Source organism: Lactuca sativa, chromosome 6 (genome assembly GCF_002870075.4).
Source record: "Lactuca sativa cultivar Salinas chromosome 6, Lsat_Salinas_v11, whole genome shotgun sequence".
Taxonomy (NCBI): domain Eukaryota; kingdom Viridiplantae; phylum Streptophyta; class Magnoliopsida; order Asterales; family Asteraceae; genus Lactuca; species Lactuca sativa.
Window position 1 is genome coordinate 88276592 of NC_056628.2, and position 26898 is coordinate 88303489.

At 37.0% G+C, this 26898-nt stretch overlaps 1 protein-coding gene across 1 annotated transcript; it reads left to right on the forward strand.

Moving 5' to 3' along the window:
* The first annotated feature begins 4396 nt into the window (after positions 1–4396).
* LOC128126835 (leucine-rich repeat extensin-like protein 5) lies at positions 4397–7145 on the forward strand. The gene is made up of 2 exons (XM_052764972.1): positions 4397–4425; positions 6566–7145. Exons 1-2 carry the CDS (start codon positions 4397–4399, stop codon positions 7143–7145), a joined length of 609 nt encoding a protein of 202 aa, XP_052620932.1.
* The last annotated feature ends 19753 nt before the right edge of the window (positions 7146–26898 follow it).

Here is a 26898-nt window from a genome sequence, read left to right on the forward strand (position 1 = left end):
TGCAACCCTAATAACCTTGGATCTATGTTTGTCTAATTATCATGCAAAGTTGAATTCCAAGGTTATATTCCTATCTAGCATACATGGGGAACAATTTTAACTTGAATCATAGATAGAATAACTTACCTTGTTGTTGCTTGTGTTCCTTGAAACCTTCTGAGCCTAGCACCCCAAGTGTGATGCCCAAATGCTTCACACAACACCAAATGCTTTTGGAAAGACTCTTGAGATAACACACACTTCTCAAAATCGGCGAAGCCCTCTAGTTTCTTAGTGTTCAACTTGTGTTGCACTTGTGTAGCAAATTTTGTGGAGAATGGGACTCTTATATAGTGTTGGCACATCTAGGGTTACACCATGTAAACCCTAATGTGTCATGACTCTTCATTTCCATGACCCATGGGTTTGTAACTCCCATGGAGCATCCATGGAGCATCCTATGGGTAGAACCCAACTTGATAATCCATGGAGCCTTTTAGCCCACTATACAAGATATGGATGATTTACATAACCAACCCATATATTTAATTAGTTATCCTTTGATCACTTAATTAATTCCAAATTAATTCTTTGATCAACTAATCAAATAATATTATTAATATATTAGAACTTATAATATATTAATAATCACCAAGTGTTATTTCTCTCATTTAGTCTATCCAATTGCATGGTGCCATGCAACCCAAATGGACCATGCCGGGTCGGGTCAAGTACAAGCCCGAAATAGTTATGGACTTAGACACCTTATCCAACAATATACACCGATCCCCTATAAGCTTCATTCCATAATGACAACATTGGACCCTCCCCATAAGTATCTTTTCAAACAAAGTCCATAATTTACCATTTATACATTGCCTTCTAAAATCCCTTTCAAATCAAGTCCGCAATTTACCCAACAACCCTCGGTTTTCAAAATCCTTTCATAATAAGTCCAATACTTACCAAACACCCCCTATCTTCTAAAAACTTTACAAAATAAATCCCGAAATTACACTTTAACCCCCGAATAATCCAAATTATAACATTTGGCTCTCCAAAACCAACACCCCACTAAATATTATGGATTTTAGGGCTACTATTCATTCATCAATTTTATCTATTTAATAAATGGGATGTTTCAAAAGCTAATGAAGAATAAGGTCCTCATTATCTCGAATCAAACTTTGTCGTTTATCTAAGCCTAAACTGCACATATGATGTTGTCTTTCCAAATCAAGTGTTTGTTACCTCAAGAAATTGTGACAAAGTAAAACCGAAGATCAACAAAATTGTTGTTGAGGACAACAAAGCAATTTCGAAAGAAGGATATTTCTCAACTTAAATTACCGTCGAAAACAATCTTAACAAAAACTCGTCCGCTTTTCAAAGGCAAAAACCAAAAAGAGTTTGGGAAGTAAAGAAAGAACAAGACAATGATGACAAACCTTCTAATGAATCACTTTCTAAATCTCAAAATACAAAAGCTCAAATATTTTATGAATAAATTCAAACGATTTCAAAAGATAAAGGAATTTTGATGTCTAAAGCATGGAAAAAGGTTTATTGGCAAAATGTTGAGTCTCATAAGAAACAAAAAGTTTTGTTAACAAAATCATCTAAACAGAAAAAGGTTGAACAAGTTAAGACTTCTTCTCAAAATAAGTCTTAATTTTGTTCGAAACAAACCCACGAAAAGGCAAAATGATTTATCAAAAAGCCATTCCAAAGTTCAAAAACCAAGTCAAAAACCATATGTTTAAAAACAAACAAATGAAAATTTTGTTAAAAACCAACAACAAAGGACTTTTGTTCCTAATCAACAAAATGCAAGGTTTTCACAAAACAACTTTCATATAAATGGTTTTCCACAAAATAAACAAAGATTTTTTCCTCAAGTTCAAAATCAAACACGGTTTTCAAATGAACAACATGTTTTTAATCGAAAAAATGTCAATTATAATAAACAAATTCAAAAGTCCTTATAAACCACTTGTAAAACCGATGTTTTCAAAACGACACTTCAAAAAGCTGAAAGTCAATGGGAAGAGAAATGAACCATACAAACCCACACAACCTCACTTTTCCAAGCCTATTTCGAAACAACAAGTTAGAGCTTCATTTGCCAAAGGGAATCTGATGTGAAAAATATTAATCACTGGCTCGAAGGAAAAGGAAAACCTTATCAATATGGGAACTTTTTTCAAAGGGGAAATCCGGTATGCTTATGAAAGCTAATTAAATGAGTCTCAAACTGGTATTTCTTCTACAAGGGAATCAAATCCTTCTATTCAAAAGTGGAAAGTTGTTCCCAAGCGAAAATTGAGTCACAACAAACTGTCAATGGTAAAGGGAAAGTCAATATCGACTCTAAACCATTGAATGATTTCATTTTGATATTTAAGTATGTGGAAGTCGACTTAATCCATAGTTTGAAATCTAAAGTTCATAATTGAGTTTTAGGATCTTTATTTCATAAAGCATTTCAATCTAATCACCAAGGACCCAAAAAGCGTTGGGGATCTAAAATTTTCCATTGATTGCGGGTTTTATGTGATGAGCAATACGATGAACATTGGTACATAGATAGTGGTTGCTCACGTCACATGACTAGTAGGAAGGAAAATTTGGGAGATTATCGAAGCCTGGAAAATGCTAGTGTGGTGAATTTTGGGAATAACAATAAATGCAAAGTTAAAGGATATGGAAAAGTAACGAATGGAAAGTTCACAGTTAATCGAGTGACATATATCAAAGGTCTTCAGTACAACTTGATAAGTTTCTTGCAACTTGTTGTGGGCACTGGCAATCAAGTAAAGAAGATATGTTCACTCTTGATATCAAGCCAATCGTTGGTGTTCCTTCAGTATGCTTGCTTTCGAAGGTGTCGTCTGATCTAAGCTGGCTATGGCATTGCAGAATTTCTCACTTGAATTTCAAAAATTTAAACAAATTGGTGGTAAATGATCTTGTTCAAGGCTTACCCTTTTTAATGTTTTATAATGATCTTTTATGTGCAGCATGCGAACAAGGGAAGAAACATCGTCAAGGTCATCCGATTGTCATCGATTCAAAGATCATCGAACCTCTCAGAATACTTCACATTGACCCTTGTGGTCCTTCGACTGTTGAGACTCTCAACAAAAAGAAGTACATATCAGTCATTGCAGGTGACTTTTCAAGGTTCACTTGGGTGTACTTTCTTCGACACAAGTCTGAAACTACTCAATTAATGATCGATTTCATTAAGCAAATCGAACTCCGTTTGCGGAAGAAAGTGAGGAAGATCAAAAGTGATAATGGCATAGAATTCAAAAATCAATATCTTGATAAATTTCCCACTGATCTTGGAATAGCTCATAATTTTTCATCTCCTTACACACCACAACAAAATGGTGTTGTTGAAACGCAGAAAAAATCATTATGCAAAGCAGCAAGGACGATGCTCACATAAGCAATTTTACCTCATTATGTGTGGCCCAAAGCCATTTCGATAGTGTATTTCACACAAAATTGATGTTTTATTCATCGCCATTTTAACATCACCCCTTATGAAATTATTAACAATCAAAAACCAAATATGAGTTTTTTTTCCATGTTTTTGGTTGTAGGTGCTTTATTATGAATCTTAAGGATAACCTTTCGAAATTTCAGTCAAAAGCTGATCAGGGAACATTCTTGGGATATTCACATAATTTTGTTGCATATAGGGTGTTAAATAAGCGAACAAGGAAGATTGAAGAAACATTCAATCTAACTTTTGATGATTACTATGTTTAACGTGTCGACAAGACTTTCGAATAGAAGCTTATTCTTAACAAAAATTCTGATGAGTCATCAACTTCAAATTCTCTCGATTTTGATTATGACTTAACTTTTGGTGTTCTTGACAGGGCTATCAATGCAGAAGTACATGCTAAAGACAATCTAATTTCTAAAGTTTCGAAACATTCTGATGATTTGACTATAACTCAGGATGATGATATTTCACAATCCACAATGAATTCTCCAATAGATGTCGAAAATCACCCAGTGTTGCAAGGTGACCAAGTGGAGGGGGAGCACGTGAATTCGATACCTAGTGTTGAGGGGGAGCATACATTCGAGGGGGATCATGGTTATACGAATGCAGATGTTGAGGGTGAGCATAATAATACTGATCCTATTGTCAAGGGGGAGCAAAATGGATCTATATCAACTACTTCTACTACTCAAGCTGATGTTTTTCACAATATGTATGATAATGTGTCGAATATAGGTGAAGGTTCTAGAACAGACTAACTGTTCGAAGATGCACCTTTGGATTTCAATCCTACATATCCACCATTAGATAAATAGACACGAAATCATCCTAAAGAACAAGTTCTTGGTGATCCTCATGTTGGCCTTCTAACGAGGGCCCAACTTCATGCTAAAAATGAGGTACTTAATCTACATCAAGAAAAGGTACAAACACTAATATTATATAATTGACTTTGCTAATGTTAATAAGAAACTACAATAGTTAGATTCACAACAACCAAATTAATGTTCAGTTCAACTGAAAAACAAACATACAAACTGAATATAGGGGGTGTTTTGGATTGTTTTTTTGGGTTTAACAAGTCCCTTTTGATAAAAGGACTATTAGACTTATAGCTTTTTCCAAAATGATGTTTTAAAATGTGTTTGGATTAACTTTTGAGGAAGTAAGAGCCAAAAGTCACCAAAAGTAAAAAAAAAATCAGGACTTTTAAAACAACTCTTTTTTCTTCTTTCTAAAAAGTTATTCTAAAAGAAATTTTAGATTTGCCAAACACCTTTTCAAACTTTTCGTTTTTTGAAAAAGCTAAAAGTCCAAAAAATCACTTTGAAAAGTAATCCCAAACAACCTCTTAGAAAGTGATACCTTCGGGTGGAGAGTCGAGATGGTCTTCATAAATGAAAAATCTACAATTTCAAAATTTGAAGTCTTCAATAGTTTAACAGAGCTCTAAAGGCATACTACATTGGTCATGTAGGTTTACAAGGAGTCTGCGGTGATGTGTAGTTTTAAGGGAAGTCCGGTAAGAAAACATCAATATTAAAATCATCACCAGGATAATCGATGACAACCACGCTATTCTGATACACTCCGGCAATCAATTCAAAATTTAGAATCGACTAATATGTCATGGAGATATGTGAGAGAGTCTCAGTGGAGAAGACGACAAGTTCACTACGACATAGGACAATACAACCTTCATATTCAAGTGATCTTTCTTAAACAACCTTTTAATCCTAGATAACAGCTTCCTGCAGAAAGTCGTTTTCTGGACTCGTGCGTCGTTGATAAACGCAACCAAGAACAAAGCCTCGCCGATCTGGGTTCACTGCGTTAAATTGTAGATTGGTTGATTCTTAGATTCATATGAAATCCTCGCCAAATCGAAGTCATCCTTAATCTGTGCAACGATTCGATCCTCAATGTTGCGATATTTTTGGTGGAAATCGGAGTCAGAAAGATCGCATGGGGAGAGATTCATTGGAAGGAGGCAGACGATGGAGTTGGGAGCCCATCGTGAAGAACTTCAGAGATGGGAGAGAAAGGGAGAAAGAAGACGTGTTTTTTTTGTGTGTGTGAGAGAGTGTTGGTTTTTTAATTTCTTAAATTGATTATTTGAATGATATTTTTAATTCCTAATATGCCCTTGTGATTATTTATAAAATGTCTAAAGTACCATTGAATCAAGTGATAATTACAGTTATGTCACGATCAATCCAAGCCATTACCATTTTTGATCCAACATTCCTCTTTTAGTTCTCAAGTTATCGGGAAACTGTAGGTTCTCAAATGATCATATATATATATATATATATATATATATATATATATATATATATATATATATATATATATATATATATATCTATATATATATCTATATATCTATATATATATATATATACTCTAATAAATGAAGGTTTTTTTGTCATTTGTCACACTCTCATTCAATTTGTCAAATGTCATTTTGTGGTTCTTTTGAATTAAATTTTTTTCCACATGTCATTTTATGAGTTTTTCTATTTTAATAAATTTCACATAATATTTTAATATAGTATTTGCAAGAAATTTAGTAATAAATGGATATCAATTTCATTAATCAACTTACATTTTATTTTCAAATTTCCTAAAATTAATGTCATTAAATTTTTTTGTTTGTTTATTTAAATCATTTGTTTAAATTTAAAGGATTAAAATATTTTAATTAAAATAATTCATTATTTTTCTTATTTTCTTATAAATTCAATGTTCTCAAATATTTTGACCTTTATATTTAGCTTTTAAATTAACTCATATACTACATGGGTCTCACAACTTGTGTGTGTGTGTGTGTGTGTATATATATATATATATATATATATATATATATGTATATATATATATATATATATATATATATATATATGTGTATATATATATATATATATATATATATATATATATATATAGGGGAGCGTTCAATCAAGAACATTTCTTATTGCGAAAACATTTGAGAACAAATTTTGACCACCCAATTTTTTTAATCAGAATTATAAAATAATATTCTTAAAAATCAAAAAATAGTTGCAAACAATTAAAAACCCCACTAACAAAAACCAGTCACTACCCAACCAACACCACCCTCCACCACCCGTCACCACCACCCACCACCCACTACCATACACCACCACTCATCACTACTGACGACCACCACTCATCACCACCACCCCCACCCATCACCCACCAAAACAACCACCTGCCACCACCATCACTACCTACCTTCACCACCCCCAACCACCTCAATCACCCATCGCCACCACCTCCACCAACCAAAACCACCACCCAACCAACAGCGACCACCACCACTACCTACCACCCACCACCACCTCCACCACCCGTCACCACCACCCCCACTCATCACCCACCAAAACCACCACCTGCCACCAACATTGCCACCACCTCTACCCACCTCAATCACCCATCGCCAGCACCCACCACCACCACCAACCACCACCCACCACCACCACCACCCATGACCACCATATGTCACCACCACCACCATATGTCAAAACCACCTCCACCCATCAGTTTTTTGGCTAAGTTTTGCATTAGAATCATTACCACAAATAGCGTTGACTATTTAAAAGAACAGTTTTTTTTATAAGGTAATGATTTCCATCATCCAAAATTAAAAAGGAAATTATCAAATTTTAAGATAATATTTTGATTATATGATAATTTGATTATTTGAATCGTTTGATTAGAATTGTCTTGCAATAAGAGTTAAACTAGGTCAAATTGGTAAATGATAAGCTATATGATAATTGTATTATTTTATATTTTGATCTAAGTGTTTCATGAAGAGATTCATAACTTGTCCTCAAGTTATGAAATATGAAAAGTCTCATTCATGAAACTTTAAACTTTTTAAGTTATGGAATCCAAAAGTTTTGAAGAGTTTCAAAACATGTCCTCAAGTTTTGGAATTTGAAAAGTTTAATTTAAAAGTTTTAATTTGAAATATTGAATTCTAAGACATCTAGTAATTGAAAGGTTTCAAAAAGGTGCAACTCTTGGGTTCATAACTTAAAAATTAATTAAATAGTTTTTAATTTTCAATTTTTATAACCTTGATGCTTTGAATAGTTCAAGTACACCTTGTGGATTTTATCAAATTTATTAAAGGGTTTAATTAAAAGAGAATTAATAAATCCATAATGATAAGGTTTAAGTTTAATAAAATTAAAAGTTTAATTATTAATAGATTAAACCAAGTAGTATTTTAAAAGTTTAAAATACACCCTTATACTATATAACATTAAAAGTTTAATACATTATATATGTATAAGTAAAAGGTCAGTCTTACCGTTAGTTGGGCTCATTCACGAAGCTAGTATATAAGGGGTGTTTAAGGAAATTTCCTATAAAATGGCTATTGAATGGGTATTCACTCTTACCCACCACACTCTTGACTAGTCGAGGGTTGTTAGCCGAATGGGTTTCACAGCATATTTAAATCCTCATTAAAAGTATGATGAAATATTAAGTAACTAAACCTTTCATAATTTCCCAATCTTAGTTACTTAGAAAAAAAATGTGAATCGATGCTAACCCATGAAATTTCATATTGAACATTATTAGTCATCTGTGGAGTGTGTGTGGTTAACCGAGACACTAATATGGGACTAATGAAGGATGGTAATGGGTAGCTCGTAGTTTGTCATAGATCAATGGAGTGTGTCGTGTTAACCGACACATTGATTAGGAGATAAATGACTTTGAGAGTACAAAGCTAATTTGCATGGTTATGCACACCTTGTTTGTGATCCTCGGCATCCCAGTCACAAACTTGAAGGGCATAATCGAGATTAAACATGCCATTGAAAAGTTCAATGAATCTCAAAGAATCTAGGAATTTCAATTCATTTAAAACCTAATATTCATTTTCGTTTTTCATGGTGGAAACTGGCAAATCATCATTTACCTACCTTCAAATATTTTACAATTAGATTTAGGCATCTCTCTTCCGAATTGTAGAATATTGTGTTGGGTCCTAGCCTTAATATTTCATTTTGGGGTGTTATATTAAGGACTTAAATCAACTAACTTGAATTTCTCCCTATAGATGTCTTGTTCTAGCAACTATGGTCTTCCCGAATCTTATGGAAGAAGCTTTCCTCGTGAAGATGATGTTCCTAGAAATCATACTTCACTTCTTCTACCTCCTCCAATAGTTGTCCCTAACCCACATGTTCGTCGACTTGAAAATTTCAAGGTCACTCAAGCCCTAACCCACATGTTCGTCGAGTTGAGAATTTCAAGGTCACTCAAGCCCTATTGGCAAGCAAACACCAAGATGAAAGGTTTGTGTGTGCACATGTCTTGGAGATCAAATCACACATTGACAGGCTGGGAATGTTAGAAGTCGTTGTGTCAAGGAAGTTGGTTGTTGACTTGGTTATTCAATCACTTCCTAAGTCATATAGTGAGTTCATTAATGATTACTATATGACAGACCGCGACATGACCCTCATTGATCTTACCTATTTTCTAATTGTTGCTGAATCTGAAATGATTTGGTGCACGGGTAAAGAAATTTTGACTTGAAGATCTACTTCCCAAACTTCCATGGATATTGACCATGGAAACATTGGAAGTCTAAAAAAGCTTTCTCTTCCCAATGGAAAGGCCAAGGTTAAACCATTTAACCAAATGGAAAAAGAGAAAGGCTAAGTCTGAGATTGTCCCGTGTGCCATTCTGAAAGAGTCTGTACGTTTTTATTGTTGCTGAATCTGAAATGATATCGTAAAGTCAAAATGTTTAACTCTGCTTCAGGTAAGTCGACTATCTAACTCTATTAATTTCCTACTTACAGATTCTTAATAACATGATGTGACAAGATTACATTTTGATGTTTTGTAGGGTCAAATAAGATAAAGGAATCTTAAAGAAAGATCAGGTTGAGTTTGATCGCGAATAGATCGATTTCGATCGCATGATTCGATGATCAGAGTTTTGAGTAGCTGCTTAGGAGTTATGATAGATTGCTTAGGAATATTTACAAACATAGTTTTCATATCTACTTGCATTGTAAGGAAAAGTTTTCTGTATTTTGTAAATATTTTTTTTTGATTTTATCTTATTTTATATTTCCTTGCAATGACATTTGTGAAAATTGATCTTTGTATGTTTCTATTTTTAGCAATATGGATTTGATTCTTTCGTTTGTGGTCACACCCCAAAACCGGAAAGGCGGAAACGTTCGGGGGTGGAGGACGTCATGGCAAGTATCACGAGATATGTATATGGTAAGCAAGTAATGAACAACCATTTCATTTAGAAAGAAAGTGTTTACAATGTGTGTGTTCACAAAACATAGAAGTCATAAACAAATAACAAAACAAAACTTGAAGCTATAATGCTCCATCTTCTAAATCCCCAGCACAAGCACCTGTCTAATAGTCTCCTAAGAATACAAGTTATTTGAAAGAGTTGGTCAGTAATCAAGCTGGTGAGTTCATAAGATTTTAGTGATGTGAGTAAGCTATAAAAACATGGTTAAAAATGTATACGTAAAGTACTGGAAGCTGTAAGGTGTTGTTTTGTAAAGTTTGCCTGTTCCTCTAGAAAATCATATATTTCCTACTTAAAAAGTGAGTTGAGTAGAATGACACTACAAGGTTTTCTATGCGTAATAAGTGGGTACAAGTTATATATACTTGGAGTAAACAAACAATCGATTGTGCGCATTTGCCCTCAACCCATAACCCAACGGGGTACAGTAAGTAAGGCGGATAGCACACATTCCATTGGTTGTTAGATCGTTATCATATATAACCTTGGTGTATTCACTTGTTACTCATGGAGTTATTTGTAATGGTTCCTTTATATCTAATGGAGAGTTCCTTTTAAGAAAACCTATATTTCTTATAGTAAAATATTGACTACGGTGATTACTTTTAAAATAGCTTTGTTTATACTGCTATATATAATTTGGTATCAGGTAGATAGTAGATTGGGTGACCTCTGTCACACCCCCAAACCAAGGATGGCGGAAACGTCCGGGGGTGGAGGACTTCATGTAGAGTATCACAACAACGAGTATAATAGTGCTCAAAGTAAATACAACCATCATAAATATAATTGAAAAAGTTACACCAAAGTATATGTTTACATGATTCAAATCATTTACATTATGATACAAAATGAACTGTTCGACGATTTATCGTCCCATCCTCAAAACGTGGTTGATTTCCTGTTTCACTGAATTCCTGAGAATACAAGTAGTTTTGAAAAGTGTCAACACAAAGGTTGGTGAGTTCACAAGCTTTTGACAGTAAGAGTTTGAAAATCGATCTTTGTAAAGAAATGTATGATACCAAGAAAAATCCAATATTTTCCTTACAAAAGTTATGTAGTCCTAAATACCAGGACCGAAAATGAACAACTATATGTCATACTTAAAGATATAAAAGTGATTTTAAATCGGCATAAAACCCTTTTTGATATGAAGGCGTACAAGTATTTTTCTATACTTAAAGTAATTTCAGTGAGCTAAATAGACATAACTCGCTAATTTAAAGTTAGAACCCGTAAATCTTATGATTGTTAATACCACATGTGAGCTATTATAACCATACTTGACTTGGGTGGCCTCGTAATGCGACGTTCTTCAGGCGTCGCCGTTAAATGACACTTATCACCACAGACCTGCCGGTCTAGCTGTAGCGAGCAGCTCTGGTGTGGGTTTGTCAAACCCAATATAGATCTATACACAACTATCACGTTCTCCTTACAAGAGACTCTGGTTACAATTTACAGGACTTTTTGGCTTTGTTACTTTGGAAGTAACCCGAAGGGAATGACTCACAAATTTATTCATTAACAGATTTACGTGAACTAAACGGAAAACTTTCGATAAATAAGTTTGAGAAGTAATGATACATAAACTATACCTATTATAGTTTATCCAAAACGTTTGTAATATGTGAGAATTCTTTTATAAATGCTTTATTGTGATAAATTCATAAACTATGCTCATTATGGTTTAATATACTTGTTCCAAATAGATGAATAATCTTATCATATATGCCTATACTTCAGTTATGATGATAGACTAACAAGGTAACACATTCAATATTTAGAACTTGACATTATACACTTTGCTCAACATAATACAAAGTGTTATAAAAATTATAAGCTGTTAACAAATTTCCAGCCTTTCTACACTGTTTTTGAAAATTCATAGAAAAATCATACGAAGTGGAAAACTAAATCCGTAAATTCTGGGAGTTCCCAAAATGAGTCTAGTTTACTCATAATTTTTATCATGATTTTTAATGACCTGCAACTTAGGTGAAAAAGTCCATAATCACAGACTGGTCCGGATTGGTGTTTGAAATGATAGGCAGTTTTGTAAAAATCACCATAAATTGTAGAAAAATCGTATGGAGATGTGCAAGTAGTCATTTTAAAGCTAAGAAGTGGAACTACATGCACCTAAAACAGTTTTGAAAAATAAAATGTTTAAGGTGTCCAAAACAGTCCGTGAATGGAGTCTAACTTTTCTGATGAAAGCTGTTAGAAGAATTTAGATATGTTCTTGATGTTTTGACTTGTATTCCCCCCCTAAAAACTTGAGAAAACATGAAAATGTAGGGGTATGAACTCACCTTGTGTGATTTCAGTGGATAAGTGTTGAAGAAGAGAAGTGTTCAACCCAAGAACACTTGAAGAATCGCTTGAAGATTCGAAGCTCTAACACAAATTTAATGGAGTTTGTGTAAGATACTCATGATTTGAGTGGAATTAATCGAGGTAATCTTAAAGGAAATGGATTATGCTTACCAAAGGTGGAGGAAACTCTCAAGATCAGCCCTTGAATCTCGGATTTCTAGAGAGAGAAAGTGAGAGAGAAAGGAGTTTGATCTTCTTGTGAAATGAGAAAAAATGAGAGAAAAAGAGGAGAGAGGATGGATATCCAGCTCTCAAAACATGGAGTGGGTATGGGGTGTGGGTTAATCATGGAGTGGGTATGGGGTTGCTTGTGTCATAAAATAAGGTAAAGTCAACACTCTACCTTTGTACTTACCTAACCTTATTTGGATAAGATTTTACCCTTAAAATGTGATTAAATCATTAATTTAGGGGTCTTATATTTTAAAATAAAGTTTTGGGTGAAAATCCTATGTTAAAATAATTAAAAATGGGTTTAAAATGCCAAAATATGCAAAAATGGGCGAAAAATGTAATTTCCAGCGAGTTTCTTCGGACCTAGGCCGAAGCTCGGTCCCTAGGCCGAAGTCCGGTCAGGCGGAGCTTGGTTCGGACGCGGGTGGCTGGTCTCGGAAGCGAAGGCGTGAGCCAGAAGAAGGGGCGAGGCGAGGGTCTGGTCCGAGGCTCGGTCCGAAAGGAGGCAGTCTGACGCGAAGGCAAGGTTCGGTCCGAGGTCAGGCTAGAACCGAAGGTACTGTTGTGAACAGTAATGAACAGTACTTTCGGTTCGGATTTTTCCTTCTATGCTGGTTCGGTTCGGATCCTCCCTCCAAGCTGGGTTCGGTTCGGATGAACAGTGTCCTCGGTTCGGCTCATGAACAGTAACTTCGGTTTGGACCCTCATGAATAGTGCTTTCGGTTCGGTTCATGAATAGTACTTTCGGTTCGGAGGGTTCGTTTCTTAGGTCCGTTTTTCGCGTAGACTTTCATTCTTGGGCTATTTTTCGCCAATTTCGAGGGTCGGGATGCCCCGAGTGATTATAGAAAGTCGGGGAGAGATTTCGAGAGAGATTTGAGAGAGATTCCACATACTCAGAGAGATTTGGGAGAGATTCGACATACTTGGGGAGATTTGGGAGAGATTTGACATACTTGGAAAGATTTCTCATACAGAGAGATATTTGGGAGAGATTTCACATACTTAGGGAGATTTGGGAGAGATTTGACATACTTAGAGAGATTTGGGAGAGATTTGGCATACTTGGAGAGATTTCTCATACAAAGAGATATTTGGGAGAGATTTCACATACTTAGGGAGATTTGGGAGAGATTTGACATACTTAGAGAGATTTGGGAGAGATTTGGCATACTTGGAGAGATTTCTCATACAAAGAGATATTTGAGAGAGATTTGACATACTTAGGGAGATTTGGGAGAGATTTGACATACTTAGAGAGATTTCTCATACAGAGAGATATTTGGGAGAGATTTCACATACTTAGGGAGATTTGGGAGAGATTTGACATACTTAGAGAGATTTGGGAGAGATTTGGCATACTTGGAGAGATTTCTCATACAAAGAGATATTTGGGAGAGATTTGGCATACTTGGAGAGATTTCTCATACAAAGAGATATTTGGGAGAGATTTCACATACTTAGGGAGATTTGGGAGAGATTTGACATACTTAGAGAGATTTGGGAGAGATTTGGCATACTTGGAGAGATTTCTCATACAAAGAGATATTTGGGAGATATTTCACATAATTAGAGATATGTCGGAGAGGTTTCACTGGTGACCTTTTTGAGTGTCCGGCTATGCACTGCAAGGTCCTTAAACCCGTTAAGCCTTGATTTGGGATCATGCATACTCCCGATGAGTATGTAACATTGTTGTATCGGTTTGGCTTTCTACGTACCACCGTTTTAGGTTAAGGAGATTTAGGTGAACGCACTTTACGATTTATGATGTCTCATTAGAATAGAGAGTTGTTTAGAAGTTATATAACGTAAACTCTAGTACTCACGGCGAATTGGGTTGACCGGTTTGACTTGTTGACTTTAGTTGACTTTAACTTGACCGAAAATTGACGGTTGTCACAACCTCGGTGTAAACACACATCCAACGGGAACAGGACGTACATCGAAGAACACACATCCTATTAGCTGTCGGATATTAGTTTTATATACAAACATGGTGTATAAAATAAGGTGTTATAGAGTTAACTCAGTTAAAGTCTCTAAAATTGTACTAGCTTAATAAAATGGATTAAGCCCTTAACTGGGAAATCGCTAGTTTTGTATACCAAAAGTACTGACTTTGAAACAAAAGTTTTGTACTAGAAAAACTGTGCATTGAAAGCAGTCTTCTACAAAGAATCTACTGTTATGAAAGCAGTCTTCTACCAAGACTCTACTGTTATGAAAGCAGTCTTCTACCAAGACTCTACTGTTTCTTTGTCACTGTAAAGTACATTCTCCCTAGTTTATAACCTATCTCGAATAGAGAATAGATTAACCTTCAAGTGTTACCGACACTTTATGAAAGTAATGGGAGAAATGAGTACCCTAATGTCGTTTATAATGACATACGGAGGTACTATCAACCTAAAAACATATTTGTTTTATTAAGGTCATAATGTGAAAGCTGGAACCCCTACTAACCGCTCTCATGTATGGATATTGAGGGAACCAAACGCGACCCAAGCAAATCCATGCAAGCCGTGTAATTCACATTAAATTTAGATCATGTCTGTGTGTTGTCATGCTATAGCAAATTAACTTGTTAGTTATGTTCTGTTCTGGTGTTGTTTGATTCTCTTCACTGTTTCTCCTGTTCTAGTATTGTTTCTTTGTGTGCTTCATTGTACTAGAAGTAATGAATAGTATTCTCCTAAACTATACCTATAATAGTTTACTAATGTTCTAACTAAACTGATGATGAAAAGACTCATTTGTCTACCAAGTTATGCTTATACTTTAAAAACGGAGTTCTGTACAACTATAAAGTAACACAACCTTTAAAAGAGTTGTGAAATGTAAAGACGACTTATAAATGACATAAGTAACATTTTGAAAGATGTTTGTAACAACATTTACACAATTTTCATTGTGTTCAACTTGTATTCCCCCCCTTAAAGCAGTTAAAATAGTTTAAAAGATTCATTACGGGGTCTGAACTCACCTGATGTGGGTGATTCAAACGGGTATGCGCGTCGAATGAAGTTCCGAGATACAATAAGTCCGAAATGATATTTAAGGACACATAATGACATGAATATAGTGTTTATAAACAACTATATGAAAGATAACACATTCCGGGACTAGGAAACACCTTGGCTAGGTGATGGAATCACATGTGATTCAACATAGGAAGGTATAAGTCACACACATGAGTTTACTACCATGAGTTCACGGCCCAAGGGAGTTTACGGCTGTAAAATCATGGCTACACATGTGGGAATGCAAGTTTGAAAGCTAGGGAATGTTTTAGGGACATTAGCTTTAACCTAGGATAAGAAAAACCACCTTCTTTGGAGTTTTTTTGAGGAGTTAACGGCCCAAATGAGTTTACTACCGTAAACTCATGGCCATTTATGCTTATGAGGGTCCTAAAGGTCATAAGGAAACATTCTAAATTCATGCCTAAGCCTAAGGAAGTGTTTGTGGCATCAAAACACTCTTATCTTGAGTTTTCGGCCCTTGGACCATTTTGGCTGGAGCTTGCGGCCGTAATCACCTATGGGCGATGATATTTTGATTGTTTTGAGTCCTAAACACATCTAGGTAAAGGGCTATTCTTGTCTCTTGGCTTGTGGAAGGCATTTAGGGCATTTTGGCACCCTAAAATGGAGTTCACGGCCCAAGAACTTCCTTGGCCGTGAACTCACTTCTAGCCTTGTTTCTTAATGTTTTTGGGGTCTAATACAAGTAATGGTAGTCTCTAGGTTTAGTCCCAAGGCTTGGAGGGACATTGGGCACACTTTGGCCCATATAAAGGAGTTTACTCTCCAAGATGTTCTTGGGCGGTAAACTCCCAAATCTGGTTGTTTTGATTTGATTTTCATGTTATTAAGGCGTAAAACACACTTATATACACTCTAGGTTGAAGTACTTACAGTTGGGGGGTGATCGGGCAAAGATCCTTGAGAGAGAAAATCGAGTTTTCTCTAGCTAGAAATATAACAAATGAATCCAAAATGGCTAAATTTTCTTTATATACCCTTGAGGGTCTTTGGTCCGAATACCATTTTTGGACTGTAACATTCCAAACTCTTGAAGGTTTGGGAACTTATTGCAACATATTAAACCCTAGTGTATCCTCTCTCCTAATATCCTCTGGAGCACTAACCTTAAAACACTTAAACTTATCCCAAAAGTTCGATAGTTAGTTGATACAGATTTGACTTCAATTGTAGTGGATGGTTTTACCAAATGGAAATTTTTGGGTTGTCACATCATCCCCCCGTTAAAATGAATTTTGTCCCGAAATTTGCTCTCTTAACGTTACTACTGGGGTTGAGCTCTTCTGCTTTGTAGAATACTCACTCGTAGACCTGGCAACTTTGCCCTGGTGTTCTTGATAGGATTCATACTTGGTCCATCTATCATTACCTCGCATATACAAGTTGTATATGATTAAGATTAGTAGGACTGTCGGATGTGCGACTCTTCCCCAGGTCCATAACCCACAGGGAAAATAGTAGATAGGGCGGAAACACACATACTAGGTCTGCATAATCACACTCATATACCGCCCTTGTGTATACATTCGAAAATAATAAGCAGGCTGTATTCGTACATAGCCTCTATGCTCGAACATTGGTCTGTTGGACGAGTGGTATTTCGTGACGGTCTGTGGATGTCTGACGATAAGGCTTCAGAGGACAAAGTACTCTTCACACGAGTACTTCGAGGGTTTAGAATGCGAAAGATAAAGTTTAGGTTTAGGTCGGACCTTCGATACGAAATGACGAAAGTTTCGAGAACTTGCCGATCGAGGCAATAGAAACATATGAACTCAGTATGGTGAGGACCACGCCAACTCATGACGAAAGAAAACAACGGAATCTATACCGAACAAAGTTTTGGTCAAGTGAAAGAAACGTCTAATGAACGACGATGTACCCCTAGTATGCTTGGTATTGTACTCTTAGTATGTTCAACAATGTACTCCTTGTAACTGATCTCGAGTTTCCTATTTTCTATCTTGAAATTAACACTCCTATGTATCGTACCGTTATGTGCACATACATACAAATAAAAGTGCTTTATTTACTGAAGGGATACTTTTATGCCATGATCCCCTATGGTACCACTACTACCGCCAGTCATATACAAGTTGTGAATACTTAAGATGAGCCAGGTAGTCGACTGAGCATCTCTGCCTCAAATCCTCAACCAATTAACGAAAAGGGGACCTAAGCGGAGTCACTCACTCTAAGTCTGCAACATCTCAGTTGCGCACAACCCTGATGTATATGGTGAGTCATAATAGCTTCTCTAAGGGATCTTTTAGTTCTCTTAAATATTACGACCTATTTCATCATGTGAGTTGTTATTGCTACTTTTAAGTGTCATCCCTAACTTTAATCTTATATGAATATAATTTTTTTTTTAAATGTAGTTACTATTTTTGAAAAACGTACCACTACTCGACGATGACTCCGAGGTAGATTCTCCTACGGTGATCATCAGAATACGTCCATCCGCGCCTGAGTTCTTGATTATTGGGCGGTCCCTCTTAATGTGTCCATTCTCACCAAAGCCATAACAGGCTCGGTTTTCTTCAGCTCCGAGGACTTGGGAGATCGGTTGAGCCGGTGCCCTGCAGTAACGGACTGTGTGTCCTTTTCTGTGGCAGTTTAGACACTGCATTTCTCGGCACACTCCAATGTGGTGAAAGTTGCACGTTCCACACTTTGGAAGGTTTCCAGCATAACGACTGGCAGATGCTGAAGCAGTAGGCGTCGTAGCGTCGTACATAGTACTCGCTTGTTGCTCTTGTGGGATGTCTTGTGTTGTTCGCCTTTTCTTTCTCTTGTTCTCCGACTCTTGATTATAGTCCTCTTCCCTTGACGATTCAGGAATAGGGACTTTTACGTTGTGGCGGACTCCATGATCGATGAGTCGTTGAGCCAAGCGTTTAGCACTAGCGAACGTGGCTGGGTTAGAAGACATCACATTTTCTTGGGTCAGAGCAGTCAGACCCCAAATGTACATTTCTATCTTCTTGCTCTCCAAGGTAATCATCTCGGGACATAGAGCTGCTATTTCGCTGAACCGGTCCGTGTAGGTCACTATGTCTGAGCTGACCATAGTGAGATCCCACAGCTCTTGTTCTAGCTTTTGAATATCGCCTAACGGGTAATATTCTTCCCGCATTAACTCCTTTAGGTTTTCCTAACCTATGGAGTTTGCCACTGATAGGGTCAGTGACTTAACATGGTTGTTCCACCATGTTAGGGCCTTGCCATCGAAGTAGCCTTTTACCAAGACTCGACTGTTTTGAAAGCAGCCTTCTACCAAGACCCCACTGTTTTGAAAACAGTCTTCTACCAAGACTCTACTATTATGAAAGCAGTCTTCTACCAAGACTCTACCGTTATGAAAGCAGTCTTCTACCAAGACTTTATTGTTATGAAAGCAGTCTTCTACCAAGACTCTACTGTTTTGAAAGCAATCTTCTACCAAGACTCTACTGTTATGAAAGCAGTCTTCTACCAAGATTCTATTGTTATGAAAGCAGTCTTCTACCAAGACTCTACTGTTTCTTTGTCATTGTAAAGTACATTCTCCCTAGTTTATAACCTATCTCGAATAGAGAATAGATTAACCTTCAAGTGTTACCGACACTTTATGAAAGTATTGGGAGAAATGAGTACCCTGATGTCGTTTATAATGAAATACGGAGGTACTATCAACCTAAAAACATATTTGTTTTATTAAGGTCATAATGTGAAAGCTGGAACCCCTACTAACCGCTCTCATGTATGGAGATTGAGGGAACGAAACGTGACCCGAGCAAATCTATGCAAGCCGTGTAATTCACATTAAAGTTAGATCCTGTCTGCGTGTTGTCATGCTATAGCAAATTAACTTGTTAGTTATGTTCTGTTCTGGTGTTGTTTGAGTCTCTTCATTGTTTCTTCTGTTCTGGTATTGTTTCTTTGTGTGTTTCATTGTACTAGAAGTAATGAATAGTATTCTCCTAAACTATACCTATAATAGTTTACTGATGTTCTAACTAAACTGATGATGAAAAGACTCATTTGTCTACCAAGTTATGCTTATACTTTAAAAACGGAGTTCTGTACAACTATAAAGTAACACAACCTTTAAAAGAGTTCTGAAATGTAAAGACGACTTATAAATGACATAAGTAACATTTTGAAAGATGTTTGTAACAACATTTACACAATTTTCATTGTGTTCAATGTGTATTCCCCCCCCCCTTAAAGCAGTTAAAATAGTTTAAAAGATTCATTACGGGGTATGAACTCACCTGATGTGGGTGATTCAAACGGGTATGCGCGTATGGATGGGAAGTTCCACGAATGAAGTTCCGAGATACAATAAGTCCTAAATGATATTTAAGGACACATAAGGACATGAATATAGAGTTTATAAACAAGTATATGAAAGATAACACATTTCGGGACTACGAAACACCTTGGCTAGGTGATGGAATCACATGTGATTCAACATAGGATGGTATAAGGCACACACATGATTTTACTACCATGAGTTCACGGCCCAAGGGAGTTTACGGCCGTAAAATCATGGCTACACATGTGGGAATGCAAGTTTGAAAGCTAGGGAATGTTTTAGGGACATTAGCTTTAACCTAGGATGAGAAAAACCACCTTCTTCGGAGTTTTTTTGAGGAGTTCACGGCCCAAATGAGTTTACTACCGTAAACTCATGGCCATTTATGCTTATGAGGGGCCTAAAGGTCATAAGGAAACATTCTAAATTCATGCCTAAGCCTAAGGAAGTGTTTGTGGCATCAAAACACTCTTATCTTGAGTTTTCGGCCCTTGGACCATTTTGGCTGGAGCTTGCGGCCGTAATCACCTATGGGCGATGATATTTTGATTGTTTTGAGTCCTAAACACATCTAGGTAAAGGGCTATTCTTGTCTCTTGGCTTGTGGAAGGCATTTAGGGCATTTTGGCACCCTAAAATGGAGTTCACGGCCCAAGAACTTCCTTGGCCGTGAACTCACTTCTAGCCTTGTTTCTTAATGTTTTTGGGGTCTAATACAAGTAATGGTAGTCTCTAGGTTTAGTCCCAAGGCTTGGAGGGACATTGGGCACACTTTGGCCCATATAAAGGAGTTTACTCTCCAAGATGTTCTTGGGCGGTAAACTCCCAAATCTGGTTGTTTTGATTTGATTTTCATGTTATTAAGGCGTAAAACACACTTATATACACTCTAGGTTGAAGTACTTACAGTTGGGGGGTGATCGGGCAAAGATCCTTGAGAGAGAAAATCGAGTTTTCTCTAGCTAGAAATATAACAAATGAATCCAAAATGGCTAAATTTTCTTTATATACCCTTGAGGGTCTTTGGTCCGAATACCATTTTTGGACTGTAACATTCCAAACTCTTGAAGGTTTGGGAACTTATTGCAACATATTAAACCCTAGTGTATCCTCTCTCCTAATATCCTCTGGAGCACTAACCTTAAAACACTTAAACTTATCCCAAAAGTTTGATAGTTAGTTGATACAGATTTGACTTCAATTGTAGTGGATGGTTTTACCAAATGGAAATTTTTGGGTTGTCACATCATCCTCCCGTTAAAATGAATTTCGTCCCGAAATTCACTCTCTTAACGTTACTACTGGGGTTGAGCTCTTCTGCTTTGTAGAATACTCACTCGTAGACCTGGCAACTTTGCCCTGGTGTTCTTGATAGGATTCATACTTGGTCCATCTATCATTACCTCGCATATACAAGTCGTATATGATTAAGATTAGTAGGACTGTCGGATGTGCGACTCTTCCCCAGGTCCACAACCCACAAGGAAACTAGTAGATAGGGCGGAAACACACATACTAGGTCTGCATAATCACACTCATATACCGCCCTTGTTTATACATTCGAAAATAATAAGCGGGCTGTATTCGTACATAGCCTCTATGCTCGAACATTGGTCTGTTGGACGAGTGGTATTTCGTGACGGTCTGTGGATGTCTGACGATAAGGCTTCAGAGGACAAAGTACTCTTCACACGAGTACTTCGAGGGTTTAGAATGCGAAAGATAAAGTTTAGGTTTAGGTCGGACCTTCGATACGAAATGACGAAAGTTTCGAGAACTTGTCGATCGAGGCAATAGAAACATATGAACTCAGTATGGTGAGGACCACGCCAACTCATGACGAAAGAAAACAACGGACTCTATACCGAACAAAGTTTTGGTCAAGTTAAAGAAACGTCTAATGAACGACGATGTACCCCTGGTATGCTTGGTACTGTACTCTTAGTATGTTCAACAATGTACTCCTTGTAACTGATCTCGAGTTTCCTATTTTCTATCTTGAAATTAACACTCCTATGTATCGTACCGTTATGTGCGCATACATACAAATAAAAGTGCTTTATTTACTGAAGGGATACTTTTATGCCATGATCCCCTATGGTACCACTACTACCGCCCGTCATATACAAGTTATGAATACTTAAGATGAGCCAGGTAGTCGACTGAGCATCTCTGCCTCAAATCCTCAACCAATTAACGAAAAGGGGACCTAAGCGGAGTCACTCACTCTAAGTCTGCAACATCTCAGTAGCGCACAACCCTGATGTATATGGTGAGTCATAATAGCTTCTCTAAGGGATCTTTTAGTTCTCTTAAATATTACGACCTATTTCATCATGTGAGTTGTCATTGTTACTTTTAAGTGTCATCCCTAATTTTAATCTTATATGAATATAATTTTTTTTAAATGTAGTTACTATTTTTGAAAAACGTACCACTACTCGACGATGACTCCGAGGTAGATTCTCCTACGGTGATCATCAGAATACATCCATCTGCGTCTGAGTTCTTGATTATTGGGCGGTCCCTCTTAATGTGTCCATTCTCACCAAAGCCATAACAGGCTCGGTTTTCTTCAGCTCCGAGGACTTGGGAGATCGGTTGAGCCGGTGCCCTGCAGTAACGGACTGTGTGTCCTTTTCTGTGGCAGTTTAGACACTGCATTTCTCGGCACACTCCAATGTGGTGAAAGTTGCAAGTTCCACACTTTGGAAGGTTTCCAGCATAACGACTGGCAGATGCTGAAGCAGTAGGCGTCGTAGCGTCGTACATAGTACTCGCTTGTTGCTCTTGTGGGATGTCTTGTGTTGGTCGCCTTTTCTTTCTCTTGTTCTCCGACTCTTGATTATAGTCCTCTTCCCTTGACGATTCAGGAATAGGGACTTTTACGTTGTGGCGGACTCCATGATCGATGAGTCGTTGAGCCAAGCGTTTAGCACTAGCGAACGTGGCTGGGTTAGAAGACAGCACATTTTCTTGGGTCAGAGCAGTCAGACCCCAAATGTACATTTCTATCTTCTTGCTCTCCAAGGTAATCATCTCGGGACATAGAGCTGCTATTTCGCTGAACCGGTCCGTGTAGGTCACTATGTCTGAGCCGACCATAGTGAGATCCCACAGCTCTTGTTCCAGCTTTTGAATATCGCCTAACGGGTAATATTCTTCCCGCATTAACTCCTTTAGGTTTTCCTAACCTATGGAGTTTGCCACTGATAGGGTCAGTGACTTAACATGGTTGTTCCACCATGTTAGGGCCTTGCCATCGAAGTAGCCTTTTACCAAGACTCGACTGCTTTGAAAGCAGCCTTCTACCAAGACCCCACTGTTTTGAAAACAGTCTTCTACCAAGACTCTACTATTATGAAAGCAGTCTTCTACCAAGACTCTACTGTTATGAAAGCAGTCTTCTACCAAGACTTTATTGTTATGAAAGCAGTCTTCTACCAAGACTCTACTGTTTTGAAAGCAATCTTCTACCAAGACTCTACTGTTATGAAAGCAGTCTTCTACCAAGACTCTATTGTTATGAAAGCAATCTTCTACCAAGACTCTACTGTTTCTTTGTCATTGTAAAGTACATTCTCCCTAGTTTATAACCTATCTCGAATAGAGAATAGATTAACCTTCAAGTGTTACCGACACTTTATGAAAGTAATGGGAGAAATGAGTACCCTGATGTCGTTTATAATGAAATACGGAGGTACTATCAACCTAAAAACATATTTGTTTTATTAAGGTCATAATGTGAAAGCTGGAACCCCTACTAAGCGCTCTCATGTATGGAGATTGAGGGAACGAAACGTGACCCGAGCAAATCCATGCAAGCCGTGTAATTCACATTAAAGTTAGATCCTGTCTGCGTGTTGTCATGCTATAGCAAATTAACTTGTTAGTTATGTTCTGTTCTGGTGTTGTTTGAGTCTCTTCATTGTTTCTTCTGTTCTGGTATTGTTTCTTTGTGTGCTTCATTGTACTAGAAGTAATGAATAGTATTCTCCTAAACTATACCTATAATAGTTTACTAATGTTCTAACTAAACTGATGATGAAAAGACTCATTTGTCTACCAAGTTATGCTTATACTTTAAAAACGGAGTTCTGTACAACTATAAAGTAACACAACCTTTAAAAGAGTTCTGAAATGTAAAGACGACTTATAAATGACATAAGTAACATTTTGAAAGATGTTTGTAACAACATTTACACAATTTTCATTGTGTTCAACTTGTATTCCCCCCCCCCCCCCTTAAAGCAGTTAAAATAGTTTAAAAGATTCATTACGGGGTATGAACTCACCTGATGTGGGTGATTCAAACGGGTATGCGCGTATGGATGGGAAGTTCCACGAATGAAGTTCCGAGATACAATAAGTCCTAAATGATATTTAAGGACACATAATGACATGAATATAGTGTTTATAAACAACTATATGAAAGATAACACATTCCGGGACTAGGAAACACCTTGGCTAGGTGATGGAATCACATGTGATTCAACATAGGAAGGTATAAGGCACACACATGAGTTTACTACCATGAGTTCACGGCCCAAGGGAGTTTACGGCCATAAAATCATGACTACACATGTGGGAATGCAAGTTTGAAAGCTAGGGAATGTTTTAGGGACATTAGCTTTAACCTAGGATGAGAAAAACCACCTTCTTTGGAGTTTTTTTGAGGAGTTCACGGCCCAAATGAGTTTACTACCATAAACTCATGGCCATTTATGCTTATGAGGGTCCTAAAGGTCATAAGGAAACATTCTAAATTCATGCCTAAGCCTTAGGAAGTGTTTGAGGCATCAAAACACGCTTATCTTGAGTTTTCTACCCTTGGACCATTTTGGCGGGAGCTTGCGGCCGTAATCACCTATGGGTGATGATATTTTGATTTTTGTGAGTCCTAAATACATCTAGGTAAAGGGCTATGCTTGTCTCTTGGCTTGTGGAGTGCATTTAGGGCATTTTGGCACCCTAAAATGGAGTTCACGGCCCAAGAACTTCCTTGGCCGTGAACTCACTTCTAGCCTTGTTTCTTAATGTTTTGGGGTCTAATACAAGTAATGGTGGTCTCTAGGTTTAGTCCCAAGGCTTGGGGGGACATTGGGCACACTTTGGCCCTTATAAAGGAGTTTACTCTCCAAGATGTTCTTGGGCGGTAAACTCCCAAATCTTGTTGTTTTGACTTGATTTTCATGTTATTATGGCATATAACACACTTATATACACTCTAGGTTGAAGTACTTACACTTGGGGGTGATCAGGCGAAGATCCTTGAGAGAGAAAATCGACTTTTCTCTAGCTAGAAATGTAACAAATGAATCCAAAATGGCTAAATTTTCTTTATATAGCCTTGAGGGGTTTTGGTCTGAATACCATTTTTGGACTGTAATATTCCAAATTGTTGAAGGTTTGTGCACTTATTGCAACATATTAAACCCTAGTGTATCTTCTCTCCTGATATCCTCTGGAGCACTAACCTTAAAACACTCAAACTTATCCCAAAAGTTTGATAGTTAGTTGATACAGATTTGACTTCAATTGTAGTGGATGGTTTTACCGAATGGAAATTTTTGGGTTGTCACAGTGGTACTGTCTAAATTTACCAAATAAGGAAAGATTTTATCATCAAAGTTTCAATTGGACAAAAACTTGGAATCATGCAACTTGAATTGTATAAGAAATGAGAACCTTCATCTTTGGCACTAATTCCTTGTCCACATGCATATGTGACTCAAGTAAAGGACTAGAGAATCTAGTACAAATTTTTGTGTACTGTTCCAGGTCCACCACAAAGAACAATAAGACTATTTGTGATGATTTACTAAGAGCTTAGTGAATATGGTTATGCTTACAAGGTTTAGCGTAATTCTGAATCATTGAAAACGTTTCAATGTATAGCAAGACGAATAAGAAGAATCAATTAGGCAGAAAGATAAAAGTTTCTCCAATCTGAAAGGAAAGGAGAGTACGTTAGTATCGTGTTTTATTATAGTCTTAATGATTATAGAACCATATCACAATTGATCCTCTAAAAACACCTTAGTGCACTTGTGTGGCTAAGAAGAGGAATCAGGAAATGTTGAAATGGTTAAACCAAGAAGATGAGCCATATTTCGTTCCAAAATCAAGTCTTAGAGTCATACTCCAAGATTGTTCCTTGAGTGACATATCTTAAGTAGGTTTATAACACATTCAAACTGGTAGTTGTGATGTTTTGGATAAAACAAAAACCAACTAAGACCAATTATATGAAGTCTCATTCTTGATAAGAATCTGCACTAAATCTTGAGTATTTGTTTGGCAAGGAGTGTTTCTTGATAAGAAAATCTTATATGTCAAGAAGTCAGTGGGAGTCTTAAAGATCTTGAAAAGTTTCAAGAACTAATCAAGAATAAACCTAGTGTTTATCACTAGCACACCACTTGAGATTTGTAACCTATTGTGTTGACATATTCTTGTTTTTGTGCCCATTCCAGTTAAAGTTGACTATACATGTGAGTTCTATGAGTTCTCAATTGTTTGCATAAGGCAAAGCACCTTAATCAGTGAAAGTTCATTGATCAACAAGGGTGAGCTGCTAAGCAAGTTGGAAAACATGGTAGGCCCTTGTGTTTCCTAGTGGCAAGAAATTAAGATTGAACAAGCTAGACATGCATGAGTATTGTCTACCCCTTCGGTATCTGTCAACTGGTAACGGGGGACTATTTTACCCCTACTACTAACACATATAGAATCCTAGCATATAAAGTGTAACAGATAGTGGCATACCAAATAATTATCACAAAGACAATCATATGACTATAACTCCTACTTAGTGGGTCGACATTATGGCCTTCGACCCACTTCTACTAGAAGGTAACTCACCTGAATGTCGTGTAGTAACTAAATTGTTCTCGGTGCTGGGATCAACTCCTCTCAATCTCCCACACATAATAAAGTTCCTTAATTACCATTTCATACTCATAACCCTTTCAAGGGTCAACTCAGGTCAAAGTCAAAGCCAAGGTCAAAACCATGGTCAAAGTCAACTTTTGGTCAAAGTCAACATCTAGTCGACTCAACTCGCCGAGTTGGTCCACCAACTCGTCGAGTTCCATAATCCACAAAATACTGGAACTTCAATCCTACCCATCGAGTCTTTCAAGAACTCGTCGA